The sequence below is a fragment of the Bacillus rossius genome, chromosome 16, assembly GCF_032445375.1.
Source record: "Bacillus rossius redtenbacheri isolate Brsri chromosome 16, Brsri_v3, whole genome shotgun sequence".
In the NCBI taxonomy this organism is placed as follows: Eukaryota; Metazoa; Arthropoda; class Insecta; order Phasmatodea; family Bacillidae; genus Bacillus; species Bacillus rossius.
Genome location: NC_086343.1, coordinates 22,555,583 through 22,581,038, shown reverse-complemented (window position 1 = coordinate 22,581,038; position 25,456 = coordinate 22,555,583). Strand labels below are relative to the sequence as shown.

Below are 25,456 nucleotides of genomic sequence, written 5' to 3'. Positions count from 1 at the left end.
TAATAAGAGTCACACAAAGAAACAGTCGCGACTTTAAAAATATGTTACAATTTTAGGACCATACATTGGTTACACAAAACATTTCCTAATTCACAATAGATGTATTTAGCACTTTGGTATTATACGTGACTGATGTACAAAAGTACTTGGGGTTAAATCTGGTGTTTCAACTTATGTTTTTACAATATGTACCTTATATGACTCATTATTACTTTTTAACACAATAGTTAAGAAAAATTACTTCTTATTGTTTAAGTAAGAGTTATTATAATATAACTTTTAATGCACAACCCAGTCCATTGGTTTGGTTATTTTACACTAGGTACACATAAAACATTAATTTTTTTACTTACAATGAAATTAAATCTTAACATAATTGATTTGATAGTGTATACACAATATGTGTATATACATAAATATAAAAAGAGTTCATGTCTGTTTGCATGTTTTCTTTACACAAAAGTTAACTTATCTTTCAAAATAAGTAAAATGTCACTGTCTACATAATAATATTAATAATCCTAAAAAAAATCCCCATTTTCCTTTCCCACCTTTTAAAGCATAATTTAGGTACTTTCGGGTGAAAATTTGAACAACTGTCATTTAAAATAAGAATAATATTCCTGTCATCTAATTGTGAAAAAAGTGTGTCTACAACATTTATGGAAACAAATCTCAATGCGCATAAAATAAAGAAGTTACATAGCTACAATATTTAATGCTTTTAAATATTTTTTTCCTGTTATATATATTAATGATTTTAAAAGCATTTTTGTAAATATTTAAATTGTAATTTTCTAGATATATGATATAAAATTCTGAAAGTTGAATTTTTGAGTTCCTCTCATTCTATTTAATGACTGATAAACAGCATTGTGATATTTCAAGTAGTTTACCAATAGTACACTGTTTTGAACAGTTGATAAAGTTATGCTAGCTACATTTAAAATACTGCACATGTTTGTAAATGGTAGATTAGTTTAAGTTAGCAACATTATAAACACTTAACGGTATTTCTCAGGACAGTTGTAGTCAAAACTACAATTTTTCAGAGTTTTATTTTTTTCCGATGAGCACCAAGGTATTCTAGGAGATAAACTGTTTTATCACGTTTCACGGAGTTATTCACGAAATAAACAATTTACAAAATCAGTTTTAAAGTTAAGTATTTTTCATTGTTAAAAGTTGTATGATCATGGATTGCCATTTTTTCATATTTAAAGTTATGTCATTTTTCATAATCTTTAAGCCCATATTTTTTTTTGATTGCAAAAACCTTGTTTTGATTATGAATACACTGTTTTTTGTACAAATGTATGGAGTATGAATTAATTACTCTAAGACAACAATATTTCAAATTAGCTATATTATTAGTTATATTTCAAACGACAAGAGAAAATCTGTGCCAAAATTGCCCATTTTAATACAAGGGAATTTTAATTTCGTTGGCGGTCTTCAGACCAAGCCACTAGGATTACTGCAGTCAGGTGTTGCAAGCATTCGCTATGTTAAAGGCATAAGTATCCTATATTGTTCTACTAAAATATTTGAGGCGAGCTTAATTTTATTGGAGTATCCAATCAAAATATAGCTAAAGTATGTGACCAATTTAAAATCATTCCTCTTTTTTATAATTTTTTTTCATGTACGAATGTTTAAAAAAAAAGGAAACTCAATAGTTTCTGAAATAAAATGAACTAACTGTCCGCTCTTATTTATTGTAAATATAGCAGGATTGCGGCAATAAAAATACTGCACGTGATAAATGAAAATGTTTGAGCTTGACTTGACATCATCTAGGTCACATGTAACAATTAGGGGTCATATGTTAATGGAACATTGACAAAATGAAAGTAAGGGGAAAACGAAAGAGAACTCTGATAAAACTGCTATGCTGACAGACACAATATTTCACACATATTATTAAGTTCACTGTTTCTCTAATAAAGTAATTAAAACTGTTTAATAATGTAACTGTACGTCTAAATCAGTAATAATTACAGAAAATCTGTCATGCTTGGCAGTGCTTAAATATGTAATGTGTGAATACCACCAAAAGGTTTTTTTTTTAATTAAAACCTACACACAATCTTAGAGGAAACACACTAGCTAACAACTTAATTTAAATAACTTTTGATATAGGATCATTAAATAACATGATCATTTAATATTTTTCAAAATTTCACATCATGCTAAAACTGCACTTAATTATAATGCCTACAAATAAGTTAAAAGGTGAAATAATTAATTACAAAGATAGAAAGACAAGTAAACTGAATGAGAAAGATTTATAAACAAATACATGCCAAAAAAATAGAACAATGGTTAGATAGGTTTGTTACAGGGTACATTACTTTCTAATGACAGTAAAAATAATTACTCGTTAAAAAAATAAAAACTACTGATGTAACAAACATCCAGAATAGGAAAGGCACAAAACAGGAAGAGTACATTAAACAAAAAACCAACTTGTAAATTCACAACATACAGGCATGCAAGTATCATTAGACCATGCTACATGCTCTGAAACATCTAACCAGTTCATAAAAGTTTGTGCTAACTAAAACATAGCTATTTTGGAAACACCGAAAACGCTATATCTTTGCTCAAATTCCTCTTGAATATTTTCATAAACCACAATTATAGAGCATCAAAAATATTGACACATCAATAGATTGTGAAAAGATGACATGTTTTTATAATTCTAAAACACGAAATAGTTGCACGAAACTGTTTTCAAATAATTAACATACAAATATAATTATAGTGTCAATATAACGTGGGCTCTGTATTATTTTTTTATTGTGGTAGTTTTTGTTGATTTTTCATGTTGAAGAAGGCACTAAGCATTTGCTTTAAAGACTGTGTAAAAATGTTATTCTTGCATACTCGTACCAAAGAAAGGGAGTTTGTTAATGAGTTAAAGGAGACAAACTGCTACATGTTTTAGAGGAGTCTTGTTAAGGTTGCTGACGGGCGGATCAGGGAGCTCGTAGAGCGAGGGTTCCACAGACTCACCCTCGCTACTATCTCCGTGTCCCGTGCACTTGGCCGCGCACACTACGCACGACTGTAAGCCATAACGCATCTCTAGAACACAGTGCAGAAACATGCAAGGCCCGCTACCACGCCCTCTGGGCCGCCCAGCACGAACTGTCCTTTCCCTCCGTCACTGCCTCTGTTCAGGGTGTTTGACAATGTGCTAACAAACTAACTACATCCATCGTTCCAAATGCAATAATAAAACAATGCTAAAAAATACTAATCTACTACTAGCAGGGCTGGGTCAAGGGACTATTCGGTGCAGAAAATGCACGATCTATTTGTATATTCTAATGTATGTTTGTCCTGTAGAATGTTTCAATTTAACATGTTTTTAAATATCAAAGTGCAAAACATTCCCAATGCACCAGTCTGACTGACGTCGACCGGGTCTACGCCTCCTAGAGCCCGATATGCTACCACCCTCCTACCCCTCTCTCTTCTGTCCCGTCCATTCGAACATATGTGTGTGTGCGTGTGTGAGCGCCCGGCAAGAGGCAGAGTCGAGCCAGTGCCTCGTTCCCTCCTAATTTATATTTAATTATTATTATTGTATTTTTTTAATTATCCCTAGTGTTGTGTATGTAAGTTTCAGGGCATAATTCTTTATTTCATTTGTTTTCCTTTCGGCAGAAAGGGCCGCTACAGAATCAAGACTTGCCGAAGGTCATCCTGTAACTGTAACTTTATTTAATTATTTCGTGTTTAATTCAATTATTATGTGGTTACGGTTCATGAACATCTCTCTAACACCCCGACAACCCCCAGCGACATCATAACCATCATTTGAAAATAAAATTCTGGCACACATTATCAGTAAAAACATGTACGCGACATAACGGAGACTCTGTAATACCCACAAATTTTGTCGCACCGACAACACAGAAGTTTCAAATGATGTTGGCTGGTAAGTTAAATGTGTTATGCCTGTACTGCTGTTGTGAATCCGACATTAACCTCATTCGCTCAAGAAATTCAGAACCAAAGATCCCAGACACACACTCATTACAGTCAGACCTAACATTACCGTTACAACAATGGACACAAACCTATATGTCTAAAGTTTTATTTAGATTGATGAATTAACTATATTTATAATTTTTTAATGAAAAATTATTTTAATAATAATTGGGCACTAAACATTTTTTGAAAGTTTGTAACTTCTTCTACAAAACAATATATATATATATATATATATATCAATATCAGGGTGTCTACCAAATCTAATAAATGAAATTCCCTGATTTTTCCAGGTTTTCCAGGTCTAAAACTGAATTTTTCCAGGTTTTCTTTAACACAATTACGACATTCCACGAAACTGAAAAAACTGCATAAAAATACATTACGTGTTTCAAAGTATTTCAACTTACTTAAATTAGTAAAACAATTACCCTCTTCCAGACGTGGCCAAAGTGACTCAATTGATGGCAAATAAAACATGCTGCTACAAATATTTCACACAACTACTTTTGCAAAAAACATTAGTAAAAGGAAGTTCCCGTCAATTTTGCAGTGACTGAACTTTTGCATCTATTGCACTTGCTTCAAAACGAGCCAAATCCAACACTCGAGCCTTCTTAAACTGCAATGCCTTGATCTCCTCTTCAACTCTTTTTTCTGCCTTCTTGTCTGCAGCTTCCTTTTCTTTTTGTTTTGTTTGCAGGGCTTCCTTACGCCTACAACTAGCATTTCTTACATACTGTAACATGGACTTGTTGATATCAACATGCTCTACACCTCCAGAACGTTGAACAAAGTCGTACACTTGTCTTTGTGCAATCAGTGTTTCTTTCTGCAAGTTTTCAGTCAGCAGATTAGAATTCACTGAAAATCCTCTTTCCAATGATGCATTTCCATTGAAAGTACCAACATCATCCTCACAAACTTTAGAAGGCCTGTTTTAGCAGCTACTGTATGTGCCTTAAGAATGAGCATCCACAGTGCTTCAGAATCTTGCGAGGAACATACCAACAGATATGATCACTCAATGTTATCAGCTTTTTGTCCTGATAGCCACCTGTTTCGAAGATGACATTATAAACTGTACTTCACACGCTGTTTCCTCACACCCGAATTTAAAGCCACAGACGGACATAAGCAGGAAATTCCCTTGGTATGTTTGTACTTCAGGGGAATTTTGTCTTGAAGTTTTTTTACCATAACCTTTGGACAAGTCCTAACATCTTTTTTCAGTAACAGGACAGACTTTTCTGGTACTTTCTCTTTCTTGATGGCATGGCGTACTGCATAACCCAAACTTGATATTGTTAGCAGTCAATAGATTTTCCTGGTTATCTACATCCAATCGAGATACATTGCGTTTGTCCCTAAAGCTCTTCAGTACCTCTGGTTTCACAAACTTTCCTGCCAAAGTTAATAAAATGTCTACCAGTGAATCATAGAGAAAAAGTGCCATGGGTGCTTCACTTTGGAACATTGTAAGAAACAATTCCAGCTCTGATGCTAAAGAGTGGAAGAATGTCAATTTTACTTCTAGAAGACTATCTTCTAGAGCACTTTTCACTACATTGAAAGAGACAGATGAAATAGAAACTTCACTAACAAATTTCTTTGGGTGGGGTAACGTTTTCATGGCACGCTCAGAAACTGCAGTATTTTCTAACCATCTGATTGCACAAAATTTCTTGGGAAAAAGCTCTGATCCAGTTATTCTAATGTAATCTGCCCTTCATGCAGGTACATGCTTAAACAAAAAGTAACTGTGCCTCAAAAAACTAACATCATCCCATTGTGTAGCAGAAATTCCAGTTTTGAAAGCACCATGGACCGTATGAAGCCCACAGCTACCAATTTCTAGCAATTATGGCGAATCTTCACCAAACGTGTCTGTGATACATATTTTCAAAGCTAACAAAAATGCCCAGTTTACGATGGGAGCATCCATAGATACTTAAAATTAAATGCACCTGTCCGTATAATCCGAACGTGGGAAGCATATGCCACAGCATGTACGTCAGCAGGATAACAGACCAGCTTGAACCAGTTTGTATCACATGATTTGATGCCACTTCCAATTTCGAAAATGGACGTGGGAACTGTTCATTATTTGCCATTCAAAAATAAAAAAAAATGGGAGGGGATACACTTGATGCTACATTAATGCAATCTGATCAATAAACAAAAAAAAATTGCCAACTACAACCTACCAAACAAAAATTCCCTGATTTTTGAAAAAATTCCCTGATTTTTCCCTGATTACAATATTCCCTGATTTTTCCAGGTTTTCCAGGGTCAGTAGACACCCTGATATATATATATATATATATATATATATATATATATATATAATATAATATATATTATATATATATATATATTATATAATATATATAATATATATATATATATACATACATACATACATACATATATGGGTACACATATTGAATGTTTTCTTTTTAGAGACATGTCTGAATAAAACCTTTTTTCAAAAAAAAATATAACAAATAAATTACAGTAATAATTTTCACTGTATTCACAATGTGTCTATTGAATTTCACTGTTATTCACTTCAAACTATTTCTTTAGTCACCTACAGAATTGTATTATATTAGTACATTATGATGTATAGTTTTTTTCTTGAATGGTACAGAGAAAAACATCGTTTTCTGTCCTTCTTGAACTGGAATTTTCTCCAGAAAATGTTTCCCCGTGAGTCTAGCCTAACTAGCTCCAAAACGACTTGGCTCATCTTGTGGGTCCTCTTCGAACACAGCCAAGTCACTGGCAATCTGCTTCATGTAATTGATAATTTTCTTGGTTTTACCTGGTTGTACATAATACACGCATTAGATACCCCAATAAGGATCATGTGAAATGCCAACTTCCTCCACCATTTCACAGATCTGTGGTTGAAAGCTCCATATGACATGCGCTGATCTGAAAGGTCAACACCAAACTTCTTAGCATTGTAACCGAAAACAGCAGCAGGTTTTATTTTCTCATTTCCCCTCCTGTCATTATATGTTATCATCTTAGCCTCATGTCGTGTGGTGAGCATGTACACATCCCTTTTATCCTTCCAACAAAGCACCATCAAGTTTCCTTTCTTACGAAGAATTTGCTCCCCTCTTTGTAAAGTTGGAGTACGAAGTGCACGAGGCATACCAAGCCGGTTTTTTTGAACAGTTCCAACCAGTCCTGTCTGCACTTTTTCTAGCTGCACAGCTAGCGAAGGGCTTGTGTAATACCGGTCAGTAAATAGTGTGTGACCTTTTCCTGCCAAGTCATCCAGTAGTCGCATGACAACATCGGTAACTACATTGTCTTTGCCACAAAACACATTGTAGTTCCAAACATACCCTGTCTTTGAGTCGGATAGCATGTACACCTTTATCCCATAACGACTGGGTTTTTGTGGCATGTATTGTTTGAAGTATAGACTGCCTCTGCAGGCACACATTCCTTCATCTATTGTAATGTCTTCTGCAACTTGAAATGATGTTCTACATTTCTGACGCAATAGTTCAAGGTGTGGGTGCACTTTGTGCAAAGGATCAAACTCAGGTTCGCCTTTCTGTTGCATGTGCTCATTGTCATTCAAATGAAAATTTGCTAACAGTGATAAAAATCTATCCCTTGACATCAAATTAGGGCAAAAGTTGCAGGAAACCACTGGTGTAGTGCTCAAGTGGTCTTTCATATCAAGGCGTTCAGAAATGCTCATGCGAATGATTATGGCAAGAAACTTCTTTTCTTCTCCTAGAGATACAGGCTTCCAACTCGCTAATCTACTTTTGGGTGAGATTCGGTTGAGACGTTTTTTCTTGTTTATTTTTTGGCGAGCATACCAATTTGTTTGTTCTTTCATATGCTTGATAATATCTGTATTTATAAAATGAGAAAAAAATCTAGTGGTGCACTGTGTTCATCCAAATCTGTTTCTGGCACAACTCCAGTTTCCCCTGAATACACATTTATGGAAGGCATCCTATCTATTTCCGTCCATCCATCTTGCGAATCTGTTCGTGATTTTCTGTTTTCTCTACAGTCAAGTGGCCTAACTTTGGTCCACTTAACAGGATTTTGACTGTCCCAAGATTGTGAAATAAAAAAGTGGGCTAAATCTGTGTAATCATTTTGTCCATATATTGGAAAGTAACCAATTTTTGGATACGTATCCTGTGTTAGATGAATATAAATACTTAAAATGTTGATTTTTCTGGTGGAGCAAAGTTAACCAAGTCAGTGGTGTAACTTTGCACCATATTTTTATTTTGCTATTATTTAACATGAAAAAGGTGGCTATTGCTCCACAAAGTAGATATTAATCTACACATATAGCTTACCATTTGTGCCAAGTATCAAGTATTTTGTCAAGTCTTACCATTATTTTCGTTCAACAGTGATGATACAAAGAGTGAAAATGTGTTTTCTAGATCTGTTTAATAATAGAAAGAAATTTTGTAGGGTGAAATGAAGATGTTAAAATAAAACCTCCACGCATAATGTGTTACAATATCTCTATTTGTCAAATTCTGCTATTTTATAACATCTGGCATGACTTAATTGGTTATTGCATACTGTACAGTACATGCATAACTGAATCCAAATTTTTTTTTGTTGATTTAGCAGGCACAAAATTATAAATACATAAATTTGTCATTTCTAAAACAACTATCATCAGCAATACAAATTTGTACTCTCACAAGATTTGAGATGAGGGGCTTTTCTGTAGGTTCTGGCAAAATAAAATGTACATGCGTGCATGCGCATGATCAGAGATCAAAGGCAAAGACACTATTTTTCCGTGTTGCATCTGTGAGCCAGGCTGTATGTTCATTGGCTGCCGCTTGTGTTGCGAGCCATCTCCTGGGTAGGGCCTATGTCTTATCCTCAAGGATCCCAACACACTCGGTTCATCAACGTTTGTCATTGGCTCAAGATCTCCTAAAGTGTGTAAAATGAATACTCCAATCATCCAAGAAGCAGAAAACTAACAACTGTTCGAAATGTCATATTTTATTCTTGAAAGACTGTGTACAAAAACAGACGTAAGTTTGTAATACCTAAATTATATAAGACAGCAATTTTTTTTTTTTTAATAAATGGCAAGCGAACAATGTTTTACTTTGCAAAAGCAACAGTTCACCATACCTTCACCAAAAAAACTAAGCCTCTCAAATAAAATATTATGCAATAAACAGCTATGAAAAGCTTGGAAGGAAGAACTGAAAATGAAAAGAATACTATTTTAGCACTCTATAGCAACCTCAAAAAATTTCTGTTGAAAAAAAGGTAGCTCCAAAAAGCACCAGTAATAAATAATATAGGAATCAGAGCTATAGGAAATAAATAGGTATAAAAAAAACAGAGAATGTGTGAGAAATTGGAACCCATAAATCTGCATGTATAAATAAATTGGAGTTTAGAGCATTCGTGGACTCTGCTGAAAATACAACACAAGCAACTGTTATAGCAAAAGCATCAACTTTCACAATTTCGCAACAGTAGTGATTATTATAGCTACAGCAGCAACTGCAAAGCAGATTTAACAGCACGGTTACAATCCAAGGAGATAGCAATTTATAAGAATGATACATGAGCAGATTGCAACGGACGGACAACTTTTCAGTGGTTCAAACTGCACATGCTATCAAGTTCACGTAGAAAGGTCATAAGTAAAACATACATTTTCAACATCATAACTAAAAACCAAATGGCTATAATTTGAAGTTAGCACGGCGTAACAGAACAGCCTTGAAACTACAGAAATTAAATGTTAAAAATTAAATTACAAACTATTTTTTTATCATAGGAATAACCATCAACATGTAAAATTGTGTATATTCATAAAAGTGCAAGTTTCCTTACACCCGCTACAAACCAACCAGGAAAAATTATACACTCACCTTCTTCTGCAGACAAGTCTGAGAATTTTATGCCGCCACTGAAACAAGAAACACAACTTACTGTTAAGACATTCAATAACTAGTTTTCTGCTTCAAAATACATCAAGTCAATGCCAACAATAAGTTACTGTGTAATTCCCTATAACTAACTGCCAAATTGATTTATACATGGGCACATCACTACTTAAACTGGTACATTTAAGGCAAACAAATATTTTTTAAAAAAAATTACCATTAAATACATTTACATCAAGCTGTGAATTAGTTAAACTCATTTAAGTTTAGTAACAGATTTCGAAAAGAGAACTACATATATTTAAAAAATCGTAAGAGTCCCATTACACGCATCCAAGTTTATCCCTTAATCCTATTGGCACGATTCTGTGGTACGTGATGCTTGCTGTTTTAATATAGTAGACGGAAAGATCCTAGACATTACAAAATTATGATGTAACAATGAATTATGAGTTTTGAATACGAAGGAAAAAATTTTCACAGGCTTGACATAGTTTGTATTGTGATAAGAGTTTTTGTTTGGCCAGAAATTTCCCATGTAATTAATTTAAACTGCAAGCATCATGCAACACAGAATTATTATAAACTGATCATGCCATCAAGGTTAAGGGATAAACTTAGATATGTGATAAGGAACAATTACCGATTAAAATATAAATGTATTTAAATGTCATAACAGCCATTTTTAAGTTTAGTTTTTTTCAACTTCTCAAACGTCACTTAGGGATGTAATGTTTCCCGAGACACAATCACAAAATTTGAACTTGGTGCTTACGGCTCCAGTTCAGCTGTCATTTTTTAACAAATATTTTTTTTTTGCAAAATTCTGAATTTTTTTTTAAATTTAACCATAAATTGAATTGGATCCCAAGGGGGCAGGGCACAGGGACACGTGCAACCCCCACCACAACCCCCCTTCCTTTTCCAGAAGGGTAAATGATGCAATAAATGAAAAGATTTCTGAAGTATATTTTGAGTTTAATTATCTAAGACCAACATATTACTATTAATAACCTAGTCTTGATCTAATATATAATCGTGGGCTTAGTGGAAAAAGTTGGTAAGTCCATTTTTTTTTTGTGAAAATGAGTTAACTTCACGGACGAAGTTGCAAGGGCAATATCTTCGCCAAGAAAACGTTTGGAAGTCCAAATAATGAATGATTGTGGACGTTTTCTTCTAGCTTTAGTTCGGCAAGTCCATTATAACGCTATTCTAGGCAAGTAAAACTTGGTAAGTGAACTAACAGTCTTTTTCCAGAAATTGGACTTACTGACTTTTTCCACTAAGCCGATGATATGGTCTGTTTTATATTTGGATGGCAGGACAGCGTAAATGGCAACCACTGTTGCCAGATTGCAATTACCCAGCTTAACATTAAAAACCTTTTTTTTATATACCATCTTTAATTGTAATAAGTTTTAATATAAATTTTCTTAATTTAACCATTTGTTGAATTTTTTTAAGGCCATTCCTTAGTGTCTATTGACAGTATTATTAAAGTTGTAGTCATTCTGACAAATAAAATAATAGTTCAATGCTTAACACCAATTATCATTTAACAGGAGAAACTATTTGTAGAAGTTGGTCACAAGTAATAACAAGGCATTCCATAAACTTGTGTGAATTGCTCACAAGAGCAAATATTTTTATATTAAATGTAATAAAATGAAGTGTTGACAAATACAACTGAAACCAAGATGGCGTCTGTCTATTATAACTCCTTAGAAAATGATTATCATCAGATACGGCAGAAATTGTGCATTAGAAGGAGAGAGTGAATGCCCATTTAAATGCAAACTGCAATCTAAGGATGAGATGTGCTATAGATTTAGTTATTAGTAGAGACCTGCAAAATTCGCGGATTCATTTCGTGATATGCTATAATTCAAATAATTATACCTTAGTGCTGCTTCTACCACTGGTTCACTGTTAATCTGGATTAATGAGGGCCAATCAGAGACCCTCGCTCAAAGAAGTGTCGAATCACAGACACTCAGTCGAGACGACTCACGAGTCAGCAGCCAATGGACAGGTGGCATTTGCCCGAGTGTGTAGAGTGTAGTAGAGTCTATCCTGGAGGTCATCGAACTCGCGAAATTTTGCAAGTCTCTAGTTATTAGTATCTGTATATTATGTCTCGTAACTCCCCATTTTACTGGGGGATGGGGTATTAAAACTTCCGGTGCCCCTCACAGAAGTCCGTCCCGTATTCACCACAGCTACGAAAGTTAAACTGTGTGCACTGCACAAGCTGCGGAAACACATTTAATAATCTTCTAGTGAGTGATAATGCAATTAGTCGAGCAAAATATGTTGATCACAAATACTGGCCTGACTTTGCAAATGGCAGACAGTGTATAACTTTTATTTGATGACTAAAAATTTGCTATAAAACTTAACATGCAAAGCTTGCAAAAAAAACCATCATTTGGAATTGCCCAACAGCAAAAATTATAACAAGAATATGCCACAATAAAAAAAAAGAAAAACATTGGAGTTAAGCCTTAAAGAGTAGTTATTAGTATCTTAATTTATTTTGATTCTAATATTTTGTGTGTTTGCATATGATTTTAAACTAGTTCAAAATGTAACCATATTTCTTTATAAAAGGTTTTTTTTTCTACTAGACAAGTCTTAATTTAATGATTTTAATCAACTTATAGGCAAATTTTTTTGTCAGTCCCAGCATATACTGAAAGCATTAAATCACGTGATATACTGATTTTGATTAACCATTTGTTTGTAGTCTTTGTATTGAAACTATTATTAAAGTATATAATTCAACAATTAACACAAATTGGTCTTTTCAAAAGCATAGAAACATGAATTTTTCAGGATTTTTCAAAATCTTAATTTTTATCGATTTAATGAATGATACACTGAAATTAATATTTTTAAGATGAAGCTTGCAAACAAAAGCTTAATCAAAAACTGTATACCACATGATCTCATGCTTTCGGTGCATTCTAGAATTAATATAAAAAATGCCTTGGGTTTAAGGAAAAAACCATCAAACTGACTTTTTTAGTAGAAAAAGCCTTTTATATAATATAAATTTATTTTAAATCATGTGCAAAAACACAAAATATTTTAATCAAAATAATTTAAGATTTTACCTCCTCAAGGCAAGTGGACTGCTTTGTTTATGAACAGCTGCTGTCAGAGGCCTTAATGCTACATCCAATCTAAATTAAATTGTGCACAGTACTAGTGTGATCCTAAAAAACCTCTTACCACACAGCATTTACATAAATGATTGCGCAATTAGATTGCAGGCTCTCACAGCCATAGCCTAATAAACTATTTTGGCTTTAGAGATTTAGCCGCATCAAATTTGTGTATTGTACCGATGTTCCCCTTTGCATTGCAGCAGTAATCAGGGTTGAGAAACCACCTGATTTTTCAACCCTGATGACGCCTGCTGCAACTAAGAGCGAGACATCAGTACAGTCGATTTTGACAGCTAAATTTATTTCTCAACCCTGATGTTACCTGCTGCAGCTAAGAATGAAACATCTGTAGAATCTACCATTTTGACATGGCTCAACCTCAAAAACAAAGCTATTTGATTTATTGCAGGATATCAGCGAAAGCTAGAAACATAATTCACAGACTTCTTCAGGTCTTAAAATTCTTTTTTTGCTGTCCAAAAAAAAAAACTAGCAACATTTCCATTGAAAAACACTAATGTTAATTTATGCCCTACTACGAAAGTGTTCACATTAACAAAAAGCCTGAAAACTATTCAAATAGGGAGTTCCTTACACCACACTCCAAAGAAGGCAGCACAAACACAATATACATGAGACAGTGGATTAGCAATAAAATGTTTGAACTTTTTTCTAACAATTTTATTTAAATTAACTGATCCAACATTTTCTGTCTCTTCCCTGAAAATTCTAGGATTTTCCTGTTTTCACCGGTTTGGACACCCTGATAAATGATCAAGATACAATTTAACATTGGATAGCGGCTTTAAGATGAAGACTTTAAAGATAGTGGGCCTCAAATCTCTTGGGCACCGACTCTTGCACTTATAATTGAGTCATGCAGTTTCTGCAGTGCCAGCTAACATACTTTTGTCAATAATAAAATTATTACTAAAGTAATACTTTAACAACAAATTTACAAAAAAACATTTTAACTGCATAAATCACTTTAAAAAAATTTGAGCGATTGACACAATTCTGGCGGTGAGTATCTACCTTATTATTGGGCAGTAGCTAAAGTAATAAATACAGCAATAAATCATTTCTTTATTTAACTCTACAATGAGTATAGACGGGCAGACCACGCTGGATATAAAACCACATAATCAGTCAAATGACATGTTATGATGCCGGATCAATAAGACTTTCAGGCCTACTAATGTATCTCATCACGAAATCACCACCGACAAAAACAAAGAGGGGGGGGAAGCGGTGCTCGCAAATTGGCAAAGAACTGGACGCAGAAGTCAAGGCAAGTATTTTCAATTATAAAACATCACGGAATAAAACTATAAGGTAGTCAAACTGCAGCTAAGCCCAAAATACCCATTCCATGTCTTCTCAGGTCATCTTAATTTTTGCCTGAGCAAAACCCAACCGATAAAAAAACCTTTTTTTTAGCTACTTTCTAACACTTACAGATTCGTCAGTCATGACAAACATTTTCACACAGTGACTAAAAACAAGGACAGTGTGTGCAACATGAAGTTTCTTACATTACTCGCCACAAGGCACCATAAAAAATGGAATCAATCCCTACATGCCACCAAGTACGACTCTGCTCAAAAACACTTGGCACAACAGCACTTCAACTCGGGGTCCACAAAAAAATATAAGATGTATGTTATACTCGTAAATAATTTGATATTCAAAGATGATTTATGAGGAATTTGGCTTTGTTTTCTGAAACATTACACAAATTATTTTTATGTGTTACACATAATATGTGATTATGGTTTATAATTATTAATAATATTCTATTTTTATAGATGAAAGCTGTTCAATTTTAAAAAAAATTCCAAACTGATCATTTCACTGGTTTAAGAAAATGAATTGCCGAATTTTTTATATTTTCTTTAATTTTACACATTTCTATTAAGGTTCCATATTTTTCCTCTATTTTACATTTTACTGTATTTTGTATCAATTTTTCTTGGACTTCTGTGAAATGTAAAAAAAAAGTTTCACTCTACGTTGAAATCAGATTTGAAAGATATTTAATATTCGTGAATAATTAGATATTCTATTTGAACAAAAAAAAATAGGATTCACTGAAGCCTAACTGTAACAAAATAAATGCTGAAACCATATATACAACATGCACGGCAAAGATAAAAGCCTTACCGTATTTCATTTAAATTTCCTGACATGGAGATTTCCCTGACCAATGAGTTTTTCCTGAAATTTTTAATACCCTGACCTTTCCATTTTTTTCCTGATGCCAGACAATCTGTAAAATTTTCTCTGCCTTGCAAATACTAGAGTATTTTAATAACACCAAAATTTTGTAGCCTGTAATTCCCAAAACAGTTCAAGAGAGTTTAGTGGATATACAACCTAACTTGTTAGCTAAAGTGGACTGACAAAGCCTTCATAAAATAAATAATAGTTTTAAAAAACTAAAAAAACACACTTTTATAGAAAATCCAACTAAAAAATAGGAAATAAATTTTAATAAATCTGAATTAAGAATAGTGTAAATAAGAAAAAATGTATATTTTATTGTAAAAAAAAGTGTGGGGTGCTTTTTAAGATGATATCAAAATGATAATCCTTCTAGTCATATATGTAAATTAAATATTTATAACTATTGACACCATACACCCCAAAAAATTGCTAATCCTGATTATCCTAGTAAGGATAACAGGTCTAACTGTTTAAAATATTGAATTGTCATCTGTCCTTAATAAGTATGCCAAATTTCGAGTTAATCCGACGTTTTGAAAAGGGTCAAAATCATGTTCAAAGTTACCGTTACATACTAACATACATACGTATGAAGCTAATAAAAGTGTGTTAAAAAAAAGGGTGTAAGCAGAGTGAGAGAGCATGCTATGGCAAAATCGGAACTTGCCACACTTCAGTTGACACCGGTGACACAGGCAATATATATCAATCACACTGAATTGATTCACTCAACACACGCTACTAGGCAAACTCCACTGGCGCCATCTAGTCGGCCATCATACACACAAACCACAAGCTCAATGGATAACTTTCGTCTTGTTTTCACTAAGGTTCAACATGCTGCAAGCCTGTTTCCATTGAATTTCTTGTAAATGTTTTATCAGCACCTGTGTTTACAGCAATTTAAAACATAACTTTGAAGTTTTCAGCACAATTGTGACGTTATTTAGCAGGTGTTCACGTGTTTATGAAATGACAATTTTTGGACCAATCACAAAAACCCATTATTTCAAAACAATGCATCCTAGGATTTTGAGTGTGGTCTTTCATACATACAGTCATTTTACGCTGTACAAATTTTGCAAATAGAGGTTTTTTCCCCCTTCAAAGTAGACAATTCAACCTATCAGTAGCTTCAAAAGCTCATAATAGAATAACAGTTGTAATAAAAATTATTAGTGCTGCAACTCATAGAGAATAGCATTTTGAGCATTTTAATAAAAAAAAATTGTAAATGACAAAAAAATTTTGTGAAAAGAATGCAAAACTGCTAATCAATCAAGCTGTTTTTTTGTAAATTTATCACGACACCCCTTGTGCAATTAGTGCACCTCAAACGTTTTCAACAAAAATTTATTTAATATTATATAACAGTGGTATAAAGTTACACAAGCGTTCACAATTATGATCCCCTGTGTGATGTTTTACAGCTTGCACGTAAGCTCTACTAAGAATCTGGTGATACAATATGTGAACCCCATAATAAATGCAAGAGAGCTATCTGAACATATTTCACGGAAATCTCTCGAAAATGGAACGTCCAACTGCGCAAGCTAGACAAGAGGCTTAAGAGGAAAGAAACCTTTCAAGGCCCACGTAACGATCAATACGTCACAGGCAGTTACATAACTCAGCTCTCCAGCTCCCCACGCATGCCACCTGGTTTTATAAAACATACTTAACATACTATAAAACATCCCTAGGCGCACACACACACACACACACACACACACACACACAAACAGCGTGCAAAGCTTCAGAAGAAACCACACAATTTGAAAATTGCTCAAGATGTCCGAGAGGGGTGTGTTTACAAAAAGCATTCGAGAATGCACTGAGGCCGGATGAGTAGTCCTGTTCCCATCTTTCGTTTTTAAACTGTATTTTTAGAAAAGTAAAAAAGGACTAAAACGTGTTTTCTTTTCAGAACAATTTTCAGACATGAACTGCTTGGTACAGATTCTTTACCATTCAAATTTCATAGTTATCCTATAAAGAACGAGAAGACTGCGCACCAGCTCAGAGGCGACACCGTGCTATTAGCACCAGCGAGCGTCACATTTTTCACCCCGCCTCACTGGCACGAATGCAGCCCTGACTAGGCACGAATTAAGTGAATTCAGATAATGACAAATAAATATTTTGAAAATGAGACCACACAAGTAAATATGTCAGCATTACTCAGCCGTGGAAACAGTAAATAAATTCCTAGCGAGTGAACATGATGCAATTAAGCCAGCCAAAAATTTTAGTAAATTTTTCCAGAATTTTTACAAACAGGAGATGATGTTTATAACATATATTCTGCAAAAACTAACGACAGAAAATAGCATACAATGCTTAGGTATGTAGTGAACAATCTGTAGGAATTGGAAAAAAATAAATAATTAACTGACATGAAAATTTAAAAACCCGTCATGCAGTGTAAAGCTTAACCTTAGCACAATTTCCTTCTATTATATGTTTAAAAAGGAAGACAAAACACAAAACTAACAAATATGTTGAGTATTCATACAAGAAAAATACATCTTTTTATGACCATGTTTTGTGATTATATTTTCACCTAACGTACTTCCATAAAGAAACAAAAGAGCTGATGAAGGTACTGGGTTGGGAGAGCATTAAGGACAGAAGGCAGAGGGAGAGGGAGAGGGTAGTGAGGGTGCACCAAGTGCCAAGTGGAGTAGGAGGGTGGGAAGAGCTGGGACATGAGAGAGGGAAGCCTAGAAGCAGGCCAGATAAGCACTCGGAACCAAGCTGTCTGCGGCACACACACTGGACCTACACCAGGAGTTACGGTCTGGGAAGCGGTTTCCTTTTAAAGCAGGGGCACTCTCGTCATTATCCCAAGAACCTTGACAATGGCTTCGTAAGTGAGACTGGTGATTGAAGCGGTTGTGCTGCCATCCATTCGCAGTATTCAGTGGGGTGTTTCCCTCATACCGCTGCTGTCACCCAACGTGCTCTACAGTGTGTCGACCAGTTGCCTTGATGTGCGAGATCACCAGACCTTTCACCCATTGGGCACGTACAGGAAATTATGAGAAGACACATCCAGTGCCATCCAATACCAGCATTAACCGTTGCTGATTTGACTGACCAACTGCAACAGGCGTGGAACTCCATCCCACACGACGACACACCGACACAATGCGTGCACGTTTGCATGCTTGCGTTCAGAATCGTGGCGACTACAGAGGATAATGATGTTCCATCATGTCAAGTGTCTTCTCACGCGTACTGGAACCTGTCTCCTGTTAGCCTAAATTGCATTCCTCTAAATAAATGGCTTCTTGGTTCTGGGATTTCATTTTCCGCCAGTGCATAATGTCAGAGAACATCGTTGCCTACATCTCTGTCGAGCTGTTTAATTTTGTACACACGACATAGGCCGCAAGGAGAAAGTTTTACAAACATCCAAAGACAGGGTTAGCAAAACTAACACTTAATCCGTGCGTAGTCAAAAACCAAAATTGTGGAATTGCTTCAGTAACTCCACACAAAGAGTAAACTTGACACAGTAAACAAGCACCACTGAAGAGTAAACAAGCCCCATAAAAAACTGCCAATAAAGTTAGACAAAAGCTTGTTTGACAAGAGATAATACAGATAATACGCATCATTACCTTAATTAGGTTCACTAAGGCAGATCTCAAGGACATGCATGTATGAGCGCATGTCTTTCAAGAAGAACCGAAGCTACAACTGTTGCCGACAAACTAAATAAACCAAGGTTAAAAAGCACCGAGTGATTTCATGAATTTAAGTAATTTTTTTTAAAGAAATTAAGGATATCAGCATTTGCCATCCCCAATGCTTGCCTAGTTCTATCTCCACTTTCTGTACTTCAACATTACCTATGCCATTTTACCGTTTGTACAAATATACATTAAAATATCTGAAGGAATAAAAAAGCATTTACAGTTTGGATGATGGTAGAATGGAACATGACATTCCCCCCTCAAATTATATTATCACTAGCAAATTTCAACAACTTTTCCAGGATTTCAAGTAAAATCCCTGACACTCCCTGACCTTCAGAATGTAGACACCCTGATTATTTTATATTTTTTTCTCTCTCAACAAATCACAAGAAATAGCACTGAACCCTCGTTGAGCCAAATATTACGCCCCAGCTCAACAGTTATGTTAACTGCAACTAATGACGTAAAACAATCAGTAATTTCCTCCTGGCTAATTGTTACGTGCTGGAGTCCGTACATTAACATCAGACAGAAACTGCTTGAAAAAAAAATACCTGGAAATATATTAATTACGCCAATAATTAGGACATACGTATATTTCAAATTAGGAAATATCACAAAAAAAAAAACTTCCAAATACTCTCCGATCTGGCCGCCTTGCTTCAGTATGCACAGCCAGAAGGGAACGACCATACACAGACCGACAAACTATAGTTAAACTCGCTTCCACCTTTTGCAAAATGGCTCCGAAACTGGAATCGTATCACTACCTCGGGGTACCCAGCCGAAAGAACATTCCAGCTTACAACGTTACTGTTGTTTGTTTTCCATTTATGTGTGACTTGTTTGTGTATAAGTTTTTTTTTTTGTCACGTGGTTCCTGCGCGCTGCCTTCTGGTTACGTTGTGACTACTTGCGGGTGGGGCCTACCTGCACGGCTTGTCTCCCTTGTAGGTGGTGCACACCTTCGCGCAGTGCCGAAATGCAGTGACTGCATCACTTGTGCCCTTGTGTTTTTTGTATGTCCGTGCCCACCATTAAAGTTCCACAACTGTCGGTGGTCACGTCACAAATATGAAATAAATACAAAAAAAAAACTATGTGGAAGGGATTCCATAGATAGCCTGCAAAGATGGGAGACACTACCAACTGTGAACTACAGTTATCTCAACAAAAGTGCCTCCCCAGCTCCCCTTTCCCTTGCATTCAATGGGGATTCAACTACTTTTTCAACACAACTAGCTGTTAAACCTCTAACATTTATTTACTTGTCACCGCCAAAAGTATATTTTTTTTTTAATTGGTTTAATACCACTTCTTGTTGCTATGGGTAACAGTACATAAAGTGTCAATTGGACAACCCTTGCACGACACACTACTATAGTTTTGAACCCCGCTACTACACACAGTAAAGCTTGCAATTCAAATTTCTTCACGTCTGACTACCTGTATTGCTCTCACAACACTTTTTCCAAATAATTTTCTTTTTTTTTTAAACGTAAACCAGCTTAGCTGCCAAATGGTTGCAGGCATTTGAAATCAAAGTTTTCATTCAAGAAAGGCTCGATTTTGAGTGTGATCTGATCACAAATATAGTTTAGTAATGCCAACATAACAATTCTAACTTCTTAGAGCTGGTTAAAATTTCAAACAGACTTTTTACATTGCTGCCAACTTCCAGGCACACCCGTCAGTAATCATATTAATGCACGAACAATAAAACACACGGAAAGCAAACACGATAATGTTCATGCCAAATATTATAATATATAAAATAATGTGAAAAAATCAATTCATTAAATAGTTTAATTAGTTTCAGGATTTATATTTATTTTAAGTACTTACAAAAGGCCTGCCTTATAATATTCATTTGATAACGCAAGAATTACTTGCTTGGATTCTTGAATCTCCTTTGGGGGTAAATTTGTTTTTTTTAGCATACTTAATAAGCCAGAATAGATCTAACCAAACTGATCTAAACTAAAATGATTGTGCCAAATATGCAGCCAGCTATATGTGCGAGAATTATCTTACGAAACAACGATACACACAATATTTCTCATGTGTTAATAATTTTCTCCATTTCCATAATAAATAAATAAATCTCCATGATTACGTAAATGGAGGTCTAAATCATTAATAACTATGGAAAATCGTAGTACTTTGCAGCATTGTTTTAATGGGGAATAATCAGTGCAAAGATACCAGTATTAAAAATGAAGCAAGACCACACAGTGGAAAGACAATGGACTCCCATTCCAGAGTTCAAATCCTGGCTGTCCATCCCCATTATGGTTTTCCATGGCACCCCAAAATCATTCTAGGGAAATGCTGGAATGGTTCCTCAAACATACTGCATGAACAATTCCTTTCCCCAACATCCATGGTCCTATCGTGTGTTACAGTCGCTAATGACTTCACTGCCGACAAAATGTTAGACCCTAAAATTAAAAAAAAAAAATTAAATAATACAAAAACTTTGAGTATTATTTTATACTACAATGATAAGCCAATACTAAACAAGCTTTTAAGTTACATAATCGTAAACTGCCAGACTAAAAAGCAAACCAGGCATCTAAAACAACAAACAAAAAAATACTTTAGCAAGCTTGGGTTATGGGAGGTAATAATTCAGGGCAAAATATACTGATGTATGATTCAAAGAAAATTAAAATATCTGCCAACTAATAAACATGTGTGCAAAATAAAATTTTACAATTTGTTGTGTATGGATTAACCAGGAGGAAACCAACATTTAAAAAGAATTATCTATAGTAAAAAAAATAAAATAGAAAGACTGATTGCTTATCGGACACGAAAACGCATCTAAAACAATTCTGACTACATGCAACGAAACTGAAAACCAAATGAAACTGCAGTAAGACTTTTAAGACAGACAATAGGTAAATAAATGGTCTCAACAGAATAAATAGATGTCAAGTTTTAATATGCACAAGGTAATTTTCCATGCACATTGAAACTTGAGGAATCAAATTTAAGTTTAATAATTATATTCACATGTATATGTTCTTCACAATGAACGCAAAATTCCTGATGTTCAGACAAATTAAAAACTCAGTCAAATTAGTTTTTTTTGAGGAATTGAGTAAAAAAAAGGCTCATTTTACAGGGAGTCAACCGAATAAAAATTACATTTAAATACAGAACAGCCCTTTATCAAAAAAAAATTATAGGACACTGTTGTATGGATAGAAGTCCAGGGGTGGATTCAAAGAGCATGAAAGGCACATACCTTAACAACACAGTAGCTGTTTCCGGGACCCGAAAAACCTGAAAAAGATTAACTGTGTTCGAATTTGCGATAACATCGACATCAAAATGCCGAAGTTGATAAAGTAAGTGATTCGCGCATAGAAAGAAGTCACAGATATTATTTAATTCTCTGGCTTATTCTTTTATCTTAAGTACAAAAGGGGGTGCCAAAGTTTTAAAAATATATATTCTTTATAAAATTTCTGAAAAATGTATTTTAGCATATGCATGCACTATGCTTGCTACTAAGCATAAAATTACTTTTTTTTAAATAAAGATTTAATATACTTTTACAAAACAACCATAAATATGCTAAGCAATAAAGTGTCCTTACAAAAACATTTTACAGACACCATTTCCTTTCCTTTACATCATAACACTGACCATATTCAAGCACTATCGTGGAACTAGATACAGCTGAAAACTCGCAAACTTAAAGGGATACAAAAATGTAATGTTCATTATCCAACAGTATCAACCAGCTGAAAAAAAAAATATTAATTGGCGATACAAAAAATTAACTGCACCATTTCTGTAAAAAACAACTACTGCATAAAAATTATATGCAAACAACATGCAAATGTAGCATGTCCCTAGAAAGAAGGAAAGGGAAAGTAGAGACGGGTGAAGTTTTTAAAGGTGATAAGGGGCGAGAGGGGTTAGGAGACAGGTTGAACAAAGGGGTGTATAGAGGGAGGAGAGATCATTGGTGGAAGATTCAGAGAGAGTGGAGAAGAACGGAAAGAGGAAGACAAGTATTCCTGGTAAGAACTGGGAGGGAGTGGAATAGGATTAAGGGAAAGATACTGGATGTGAGAAGAGGAAAGGCATTGAGGAAAAGGCTTCAGAAATTGGGCGGATAAGGAGGGGGGGGACTCCTTGCCGCCGGGCGGAAGCCCAATCGCAAGTGTAACAATCAATAAATCAATCAAAAAGGAGTGTTAATCACTTGGGTCAATGATACTTCCTTCGGCAGAGTCACACAAACTTGTCAATGTTTGAGTCATTAAAAATTTAATTTTTCAAGTTATAAGCTAAAAATTTCACAAGAAATGCTAACAAACTACCCTACATAGTTATAATTTCATGTTTGTCCTACAAGAGCAAAATATTTTCAGTTGGCAGCATCTGAAAGAAAGTGTGTTTTTATTATTGTAGAGCCAAACAATATTTTCAGTTCCGCTTTCTAAACACATTCATTACTACAAAAACACTTTACATCAGTGTTGACTGAAAAAACTATAATGAATGATTATCTGTGCAAATAATTATTTATACACAGAAGTCAAGAGCTTTAAGAACTACAAATCTGCAGCAGGTTTTTGAGACACTTAAATTTAATTGATAAAAATCCAGGAATGAAAACCACTCCCAAGCTGAAAATATGACTGTTGATAGATAACTTACGTAAACAGATCAGGGAACACTGGAGATATAAAAAAATTAAACTACCAATACAATACGTTCACTTAACACAATAATGTGTCTAAATCATTCGTACATAAAGTTCACAATTTTTTTCCATTGAAACACCCGAGAAGTAATGTAATCTGTGGCGGACCCAGCCTTGAAGTTTGGGAGGGCAATGACCGAAAAGTTTTGGGTGATATGAAATAGCTGGGGTGTGTGCGTTTGTATATGTTCAAAATCAAAAAATAAAAATAGTCCCTGAAATTGCTATTTTAATGCATTTATGGCATCTTGAAAAGTAAATTTCACAACTATGTTTTATCAGATTTTCAAGAGCACCAAGTGTTAAAAAATTAACACAGTACCAGAAGCACTAAAAAATAAATACGTTTTTACAAAACCAAATTGCACCAACCTCAAGGGTCAATTGTGGACTGGAGTAGATTTCCTACAGTTATCCCCACATTTTTTTTGTTCTAGTATGGGTTATGGTTGGGGGGGGGGGGGGGGCAAATCACTAAAAGAATAAGTGGTGAGATCATAAATTACTCATAGTAAGTGATCATAGGGTTCTCAGTCAATTTTATGAAAAGATGCCTTAAAGACAGGAATTCATTTTAACCTTTTGTTTTAAGTCTAGACACTTTTAGCCGAGGCAAAATCTGTTTTTTTACAAGTAGTCTTTTCTTCAATCACTTTGCAAATAATTAAATTCTTAAAACCTAAATATTCTTCTGAGCTTGTGTGCATTTTTCACTTATAGATACAAAATCAATGTTATGGGAAAGTACTCCCTTGCTTTTCAAAGCACACTTAGAAGAGTTAATTATCTGAAGAATTATTTTTCTCCACGAAATGAAAACACTAGTTCTTGAATGAGTTACAAGTGAACAAGCATCACAAACGACTGACAAATTTTTTCCCTCTCCTAAAATTGATATTTCTACTTATTTTCAATTACCTATAAAAACAATTCATAAAGAAAATGAGCAAAAATCTTAAATTCAGTAAAGACAAGAATCATATTACAACTTTATATCTAAAGGAGGCCTATAAAAAGAATTGTCTGTAAATTCAAGTAACCATTATTCATATTTACTACTATTGCTGCTTCAGCATGGTTTAAATGACACATGCAAGATTCTACTTTCAGTTGGGAAAAGCAAGTAAAAATCTAAAATGTTCTTACACTTTTTCAAAATTGTTCTTCATGAAGATATATAATTAGCAAAAAAAAACCACACAGCTCCAACATGGTGGGTGAAGCCAAATCTTTAACTTTGATCGAGTTACCAAGCTCGTTGAGAAAAAAACAGAAGGTAACTTGCAAGCTTCCATGTTCTGGTCACATTAACAGCCTGCTTGCTGACTGTGTTCAGATGACCGCTTGTAGCATAAAAATTATTCCGCAGATTTCGTGCTCATTCGTGAACGCATAAACGTAATCCCGGCCACGAACTTCCTTCACCAACACCCAAAAGCAATGCTTTTTTTTTAATAAATAATGTTCATTACTGCTGATATGCCATTGACTTTGATTAAGGAGAAATCAACTAACTTAGAAAACTACCACCAATCGTCCTCTGTATAATAATGAAACCACCACCAAATAACCATGACAAGCACCAAAATTTTGAATTAAAATATGTTATAGGACATTATTTTAAATAAATTTATATAATGGATGAAACCAACTTAGGAAAACATATCTCCCTGTCCTTCAACACTATAAAAAAAAAAT

The 25,456-nt window shown here is 34.5% G+C and overlaps 1 protein-coding gene across 5 annotated transcripts in view; it reads right to left on the bottom strand.

Annotated features, from left to right (window-relative positions):
- Window positions 1-25,456, bottom strand: part of LOC134540193 (TRPL translocation defect protein 14) — a 66,601-nt gene that overhangs the window by 33,342 nt on the left and 7,803 nt on the right. For 2 of the 5 annotated variants that reach the window (XM_063382764.1, XM_063382767.1), the window contains exons 3-5: window positions 22,286-22,323; window positions 9,915-9,952; window positions 3,019-3,090 (exon numbers count right to left, since the gene is read on the bottom strand). In XM_063382764.1, coding sequence (XP_063238834.1) covers window positions 3,019-3,090; window positions 9,915-9,952; window positions 22,286-22,323 — 148 coding nt within the window. The remainder of the gene's footprint in view (window positions 1-3,018; window positions 3,091-9,914; window positions 9,953-22,285; window positions 22,324-25,456) is intronic. The other 3 variants (XM_063382765.1, XM_063382768.1, XM_063382766.1) reach the window with 2 other exon arrangements.